Source organism: Montipora foliosa, chromosome 11 (genome assembly GCF_036669935.1).
Source record: "Montipora foliosa isolate CH-2021 chromosome 11, ASM3666993v2, whole genome shotgun sequence".
Taxonomy (NCBI): Eukaryota; Metazoa; Cnidaria; class Anthozoa; order Scleractinia; family Acroporidae; genus Montipora; species Montipora foliosa.
The window spans coordinates 11,068,407-11,077,471 of record NC_090879.1 but is presented as its reverse complement, the minus strand read 5'-3'; the positions used below and the strand labels follow the sequence as shown (position 1 = coordinate 11,077,471).

The 9,065-nt window shown below is 40.7% G+C and overlaps 1 protein-coding gene across 1 annotated transcript in view; it reads right to left on the bottom strand.

The window, feature by feature from the left end:
* The window catches only part of LOC137975672 (eukaryotic translation initiation factor 3 subunit E), an 8,211-nt gene extending 7,766 nt beyond the window's left edge, over positions 1 to 445 (bottom strand). The window contains exons 1-2 of the mRNA XM_068822824.1: positions 340 to 445; positions 124 to 183 (exon numbers count right to left, since the gene is read on the bottom strand). Of these exons, the coding sequence (XP_068678925.1) occupies positions 124 to 183; positions 340 to 429 (150 nt within the window). The 5' untranslated portion in view covers positions 430 to 445. The remainder of the gene's footprint in view (positions 1 to 123; positions 184 to 339) is intronic.
* Between the last annotated feature and the right edge of the window lie 8,620 nt (positions 446 to 9,065).

Sequence of the window (9,065 nt, the reverse complement as noted above, 5' to 3'; positions counted from 1 at the left end):
CATTAACCCCGAGAAATTTGAATTGGGTACGACATCGAGTTAGCGCAATATCGAATCGGTCTATAACAACTTTTATAGTGACCCTTCTTCAACTATTTAGCAAACAAAAACTTTGCTATATACCATATTCGTGTTGCTAAGGAGATCAAGTTTTCCTTTAAGTAATTCTTTTTCATCGTATATCTGAAAACCAACGGAGAATAAAGCAGCTACATAAATGTAATTATGATTTCGGCCGGCTTCAGCCGGGTGAGCACTGCACAAATACAGGGCGTTAAAACGTTTAAATTGATCTGGTAGTGGGAAAGAACAAGAATTGAAACACTGAAAATTATTTACCTCCTTTACAGAGAGAAATTCCAGCAAGGGAAATACAAGATGTCGGTCTAAAAAGCACCCCATTCGAGCTGTAAGATCATGTTCCGCCATTTTGAAAACGTGGTTTTCAAACTTGTACTCATGCCTTCACATCATAAAGAGGACGAGAAGGACAGAAAAAGACGCAGGGAAGGGAGAGAAGGGACTTTGCCCAGAGCGGTCTAGTGCTCGGGTTTCAGAGTGTTAACATCTCTCGCATCTTAAATCTTGTTCAACTGGAAACAAGACGGCAGATGCACTCAGGACCACTGTTTAGTTTGGAGACCCCGTTTGTTCTTGAGTCAATGAGGTTTTTTTGAATATCTCATTTTATCTTTATATCAGTGACTTAATCGACCCCTAAGCCATTCTTTATTACTAGTAAGTTCCAGAGTTTCGAAACAAGCAACCGTGGACAATTTTCCTGTCGGTGTACGTTGGATCAGTGGCTTGATCTGATCGGCGTTATTTCAAGTTGAGAAACTAAATATTTTAAATAAAATTTAAAAAACGATCTCTGGCTAAAATGATTAAAAAACTACGAGCTTTCGACTGCCCGAACTGCAGTCTTCGACGGGTAAAATGAATGACAAGAAATCGATGAGAAAATTTAAATAAAAACGTACATTGCAAAATGATGAGAATGTAGAAAATTTATGAATATTTGTTAAAAAGAATGAGAATGCGTCAGTTATTGACAAAGGCACTTTTAGAACGAGAAAAACATTAGAAGCGTGGCATACCACAGTGACACCCAACGCAGATATCAATTCGTGCCCTTTACCTGGACAATACAACATTCTTTTTAACAAATATTCATAAGTTTTCTACATTCTCATCATTTTGCAATGTACGTTTTTATTTAAATTTCCTCATCGATTTCTTATCATTCATTTTAGGTAGTAGCCAAAACGCGGGGCCGGGACCGGGACCGGGGCCGGGGCCGGGGCCGGGGCCGGGGCCGGGGCCGGGGCCGGGGCCGGGGCCGGGGTCGTGGCCGGGGTCGGGGTCGGGGTCGGGGTCGGGGTCGGGGTGTCTTTTTTTTTCCAATTTTTTTTTTGTTTCAATTTTTGACGTTATTCTCCTGTAATGTTACATTCGAATGTTTGGCATCTTTCTTTCATTTATACGGAATCTACGAAAGAGACATCTTTGTTTTTCGAAATTAAGAGAATTTCAGACTGAAATTGGAATTTTTGTGGGGAATATACACTAACTCCTTGAGCTCCACATTTTAAAAGCACATTTTAATGTTCACTTCGTAAAAACCTCCGCAATACAATTAAAACGAAACAGAACATAGCCACAGTTCCACGATAGTCGTCACACAACGTTATCATTTGCTTGTTTTCGCAAAATTGTTTTCAATGTTGTTCTGTTCTTTATAGTGATATTGGATTCGATCCCGTGACGTCCGAATAGAATTGACTAGCAAGTTCCCGTGCGACTCTGGCTTTACTACAAACCGTTTCTAGTAAAGACAGACAACAACATGACAGCAACACGAGCAACGAGGAAATTTAAACTTTGCGTGACTGCGTGACGATCACATTTTTTTTATTTTTCTCAAGAAGTAAACATTGCAATGCTGTTTTTAAGTGTGGAGATCAGCGAGTCTTCAGTGTTTTTGGCAGTTGGCGTATATTTCATAAACTCCAATTTCAGCATTTCCGGAAATGATCTTAACTTCCAAAAACAAAGTCCGATTTTCGAAAAGACTAAGTCAGGTTATCGCAAAAACCAACAGGAAAATAACGACAAAAATTGAAACCAAAAAAAATGAGAAAAAGAAAAGGCACCCCGACCCCGACCCCGACCCCGACCCCGGCCCCGGCCCCGGTCCCGGCCCCGGCCCCGGCCCCGGCCCCGGCCCCGGCCCCGGCCCCGGCCCCGCGTTTTGGCTACTACCTTCATTTTACCCGTCGAAGACTGCAGTTCGGGCAGTCGAAAGCTCGTAGTTTTTTAATCATTTTAGCCAGAGATCGTTTTTTAAATTTTAACTATGTTCCATCCTGGCTGCGGCCCTTCAATATTTTCATTTAAATATTTTAAGCAAGAGCCGATACAGCGTAGATTTGATTTTAGTGATGTACTATATTTCGGCTGGCCAAACCAGCCTTCTTCAGGTACAATGAGAGTTTACATTGAATTGCTTCTATGTACATATATATATATATAGTAAATGGATGTTGACGTAATACTGGAAAAAATGTGATTAGATACATTGCTGGGATAAGATATGAAATAAGATGAAAAATTTACAATTCGGAAATCCCCAATTGAATGCCTTATTAGGGTCTTATGACAGGTTCCACGACTAGCCCAGATCACTGAATGATTGTTATGCGTCACGGTCTGCCTTCATAATCTTCAGGGCAGCTAACTTGCCTTTTCCGGCAAAGGCACTGACTGTGTCGCACCTTGTAAAGGAATGAAGGCTGAAGAGAGCGTGATAAACATCTTCCCCAACAGGAGCAAACCACGTTACTTATTAATTTCAATCAATTTCGAGTGCATTTAAGACCTTCCTGGTATCCTCTGACTGACGTGATATCTCATTTGCCTTGGATAGCTGGGTCGCGGGAGCATGTATAGTAGACTAGGAAGATATCCAATAGACTGCGAGCAAATACTGCGGGCGCTGGTTAGAGCTCTAACCAACGCCCGCAGTATTTGCGACCCGCAGCTTCAGACATTGTAAAAATTCAACGTAGGCGTTCGTTTCAACCGTTTTAGAAAAAAAGAGAGACTGCTCGCACCTAGTTATCAGCGTTGTCTGTACTCTTATCCACAACGATATTCGTCATCACAGTAGTCAAAATGTTGTGGACTCACGAGGCGCAGCCGACTGACCACTGTGATGACGAATATCGTTGTCGATAACAATACAGACAACGCTGAACCACTTTCGATTTGTTTTTTACCACAATATTCAACGCCAAAGAAAGCTTTTATTTCAGACCAAAATCCAAAATCATGACACAAAATCATGACCAAAATCATGACACAAAGAAAGAGCAAGAGTTGTCTATAACTTTCTCACAATATGATTGGTTTATTTCCCAAAATGGGCGTTCCTGATTGGCTATTACATTGTGTGACGAATTGACGCGAGCATGACGCGTACAGCGTTGTCTAGACTCTTATCAACAACTGCAAATAAGCCAATCAGATTGCGAGATTACAAGCAATTGTGGTATTAAAAACAATGAGAATTATACAATACAATTGGTCAATCCGCTTAGGAGATATTATTATTAAGAATGCCTAGTCAAATATCAGTACTGAATTAAATGTCAGTTTCGTCCCACTGGCGCATAGCAGATGGAATGAATGCGTCAGCGAATCTTTTGGTTCGGGATTTAAAAATTGGGATTGTTTTTGGATTCCTGAGACGTTAGTGATGTATTTTATTTTCAGGTAGTAAACAGTTCAGCTTGCTGGTAGGTCCAAGAGCAGATCTGTATAGTGCATGCCATAAACTCTCTCGGCGTTCAAACAGCGTAATCAGGTAGGCTGTAACCAGGCTTTCCTCGTAGGAATAACTTGGAAGGGTAATTTTAAGCGCTCTTTGCTGAATTTGTTCTATTTGGTCACGAAGACTGTTACTGATAGTGAAGTGCCAGACTTAGCAAGCGTACTCCATTATCGGTGTGACAAACGAACAGTAAACTGAAACCGGGTCGTTTGATGACGTACCAGCACGTTTTAGGGTACGAAGAGCGTAGAGTCTTTTGCTTGCCTTACTACAAGTATAATCTACATCATGGGACCAAGTGAGATCAGATGAGATATACACTCCAAGTAATTGAAAGTGTGTAACAGTGTCAATAACACGACCGCGGTTAGATGTCCCACTGGAGACTCCCGCTTAAGGAAATTGATGCGTAGTTCTTTAATTTTTTGGGCATCGATTTTCATGTTGTTGGTAGTAGTGGTATTTTTAGGCCGGGACATGTTTACCCGCAAAAAGTATCATATTTCCCTTGCCGCTGAGACTGATATAGCTTTGTTTTGATCGGCTTTTAACAGGGGGCGGGCTCAATCTCCCAAGGGAGGCATCTTATAAATAAATCTATTCGGGAACGCTCCCATCGATGAGCTCCTATCAGTAGATAATGGGCACTGAGTGTTTTTTTGCAGATTGGGTTTTCCATATGGAAACTGACACTGACACTGACGTCTATGTTATTCACTGGACGTGGTCGGTCCGATTGGGAAAACTGTGCCCGCGGTATCAAGTACTCTCAAGTATATCATTTTTCGATTACCTCTCGCTATCTTTATACAAGTGAAAGTGTTATAAACAAAATAACTGAACTGAAAACAGAAAAAAAACGAAACAAAAATGTTTACAACCACAAGTACTGAAACGGAGGAGATTGAAGCTGATTAGCAGGAGCCAAAGTCATTTCTACTCATAGAAAGACATCGAGTGGAATCACAAGACGGAGCGGTGTCCCCATGTAGCTGTTAAAGGCATGCCGAGATGTTAGCCCATACTATTGCTGAATTCTTTACCCACATCGTGTTCAACTTTACTCGAAGTGTCGCTGAGAACTATGACTTCATCAAAAGCGATAATCTTTCAGACCTGATCGGCTACAATGCCTTGGAAGACACAGGCAAAGAATGGTATTCTCAATCCACGGATGATGAAGTCGTATACCAAGAGTACAGCAATAGCGACGCTACTGCTCTGGATTATCTAACAACCCGCCAGTTTGTCCACGCCAAATTTACAAACGCCTCTTCGACAGAAGATGACACTAAAGAAATAGAAGGAGAATCTAAAGCAAATGGCATGGCATGGAAACGCCTTAGGCCATCGATCACCACTTCAATAAGGAATTCACTGTATTTTGGCTTTTTAATATCCGTTGTAAGCGCATCTGTAGTTGGTGTCGCATCATTCACTCTTTATTACTTCAGCTTTCAAACACAACTCAACTGTGAAATGCATTCTAGAGAAAAGATACCCATTGAGTTGCAATGGGTTATCACACTCTCAAAGATTATCTCTGTTGGCTTTCTTTACTTTTGGTTTTTCCTCAGCATTATCTTTTACTTTTGCCCGTATCAGCTGTCAGGCGTCAAACGAAGACTCGTCCTTCTCAGCGTACTGTTTTTCCTTTTGGATTCTGTTTATCGCATTGCCATGCAAGTTTGTGGTGTTTCTCATTCAAAGCTCACGGCCTTGCAGCGCATTCCTCCTAAAGTCATATTTTCTATTTGTAACTGCACTCAGATTTACATAATTAAAAGGCATTTTTGCACAGGATCTCTGATTAAGCAAGTCAAGTTTGTGCTTCTTTTTATTGCTCCATATGCTCTAGGACAATCTATCGCAATTCTAGTTCCTTATTCTATATACCCCGTCTACAACAAGCAAGATGCATCCGGCAAGCTCTTATTAGCTGTGTTTACACCTCTCATAGCCTTTATCCTGAAAGGAGTCTGCCGTATCTGTATTCAGCGGCTTTGGTGCCAAATTAGTCATCCAGGAACTTCATTTGTGCTGTTGTCGCCTATGTATTGTGGGTCAGCAATAATGCTGAGACTTCTACAAGTCGATCTGCAGAGTCTGGAGTCCATTGCTCTGACCGGAGTGATTCACGGGATAGCAGAAGTCATTGATCGCACTATGATGGTTGTGATTGACCATATTTGTCACCAGGCCTTTGCAGGCAGAAGAATTTCATGGGGAGGATTTCGCACCCCTCGCCGCGAGAGACTCGCCACCGACATCTCCATCATGAGCATGCTGTATGAATCAAGTGCCGTTATGACAGTGAATACATTTTTGCATTTGTATCAATATTTTTACACCTACGACAACTCTCCTCTGAAACTGCTGCAGTCATTTGCTGTAACTACTTCGGTTCCACTTGGAATTGAATGGATTTTTACAAGCGTTTCAATTTTTATCGAGACTCGCTACAAAAATTTGCCAGTAATGGCTGTCTGGCGAAACAGGTGGAAAAGACATTTGGCGGTGGCGTTTATTAACGTCGTGATGGTTTCCATTTGGTCCATTTCGATTCTATTAATTGCTGTAGAAGGACGTTTTAAAGACAGCGTCAAAGAGCACTGCGACATGCCATTTAACTTGTGAGAGTTTCTTAAATGGTGTGGATAGGGGTGCGCACCTTACCCCATTTGGTCAAAATATCTTGGTACCGTTGACCCCGAGTCAAAAAAATAAAAGGTTAATTTTGAAGTGAACGTTAAAAAAAATCAACTAAAAAAAATGGTGTTGGAGCATTGAGCAATTGCTGATGAGCAATTGTTGATCATGTTTTCTCAACCATTCTTATTGAAACTTAAAGGGCCCAAGTCAAAGGATTTTTATGAATTATCCACTTTACTAGAAGATTGTCATCATACCAGTGATTAAGTTTGTTGAGACTTATTTTCCGTTATTCTCTTAAATTGTCCATATCAAGTAATCCATCTTTTGGTTTTGGTTATTTATTTATTTTATTTTGGCTTTTAATCAATTAATTAATTAGTTTAGTAATTTACTATTTAAAACTTCCTTGCACATTTCAGATGAAACATTACCGGCTAAATAAGCATTTGCTATTTGTGGGACAGTGTAGCCTTTACCATTGTAATAGTAAAATAAGAAGTTAATAAACTTGAAACTCAACATATTGGCATCGAGGCTGACGTATCGAAACCGAGATCCACATGCAGGTATGACGTAATTTAAGCTCACCCAATGCACAGGATACCCCAGATTAGAAATTACGTTCTCCTAATGTGGGACACAACTACTTATATTACAATCATGTCGCAACTGAAGCATACTATTAGTCTATAAGTACAAATTTCGATCCATACCTTATGACAGGTTATCATTACATGACTAGTCACGTGATCAAAAAACGGTCATTTCATTCTATTGCTCAGTTACTGGGGACGTTCACGCCCATTGCTACTGCGCATTTTTTCGCGCATATCACGCACACGTCATGCATCGCAGACCACGAAGGTAAACAAGATGCTAAAGGCGCTAACATTTTCCACAAGAATGGAACGTGAAAGCATGTGGCATCATGGGATAGCTGTGGACCCAGGTCTTCTTTGAAATGTCACGCGATGGCGTGACAGTACGAATAGACAATCGCTTTGAGAACTTCGCAGCGATTTTACTCTCTTGAATGCTCGGTGACCCCCATTTTTCTTTCCGTAGATCACTTCCTTTCCTGATTTTGTCCATTTTAGCAAAAAACAAAAAGAATCTGTACGTGAGAAGCCACAAATATTTCGCCTTTTATGCTCTCGTGCGACCGAAGTTTTCTTTCTTAGACTAGTATGTATCGTTTTTCAAGGTCTACTTCACCTCAGAAAAAGACATCAGCTGCAAAAGTTTGTTTAGTTATATTAGTTATGTTGAATTGAGGACGTTTACCTGATCTAAATTTCACTAATGTAGCTTTTTTATTGCTGACAGTTGTAAGCTAAGATCGTCTTAAAATAACGCAATCTTCTAAAAGTGCACCTCATGATCTCGAAAACGAGCACGGTGACCGTCCATTTTTTTTTGCCTTCTTGGCCAAAGTAGATCATTACCTTTCTGCGTGGCAAGTTAAAGAAAAATCTAGACGTGGGAACGTTTTGGGCGCAAACATCCTTAATCGATGTCATACCATAGTGTTTTTTTTTTACCTTTTTCCTGCCAGTTACTTTCTTTTGTTCGAGAGCCCATTGTGCCAACGAAATTCTATTTCTCGACAATCCTTGATAACTAGTACCCAGTCCCTAACGTTTCATTTAAAAAAGTCGACTTAGACTGGCGTCTGATGGAACAAATTTTGCTATTTAGCTGGATTGTACTCATCACATGCATTCCCACGAAGTTGAATTGCTCTTAACAAATCGAGAACACGGAACGGACTTTCATACTGAAATGTAGTCTCGCCGTTTATATGTACTCATCCTTTGAATTAGTCCATGATAAAATTGTTTGCCACATACTTAAGTGCAGTCTTGCTCGTAAAAATCAATTCATTTACTTTATGGAATAGTTTTTTCACTCTCTCTTCAGAGGTAATGAAATGCACAAGTGCTATCCAACCTTGTATTTCTTACTATTTCATCGCATAAGCAAGCTGTTAATCGCTCGAAACTACAGTTAAATCCGAAAAGCAGAAGGCGAACAATCAACATGGATATCAATAGTCATAATCATTGACTACATCAGAAAATCAATGACTACATCATCATCTTCACTATCTTCGGCATCAATGATCTTTTAATCTGGCTTCCTTTACAAATTGGTTATCTACACAGGTCTGTACAAGTGTGAGGCCATTCGCCATGCAAACACAGTAATGAAGTCTACAAAACCTAACACATCTGCATGCAAGTAATTCCACTGAGTACAGCCTCTGGAGCAGGCTTTGCATCCACCCAGTCCTAGTCAAACCTTGTTCGCCTTCGCTAAGTTTCCCATCGATAGGCCATCCGAGTCCAACGGGGTCAAGGATTGAAGGGCTACACCGCAGACCGTACCTCGAAATGAATGCTTGATAGCTGGCCCTTGTAGTGTGCTTACGAATGCAGCCTTGGCCAGAGAGATGGCAAGTTGTGTTATTCACTCTCTCTCGAATCTCTCTGTTCTTTGTGCAGAAAACATTATATATGTCTTAAATCATTCACGTCACTTGCATTCTCCCCAGAAGAGTAAAGAAAGCAGGTCA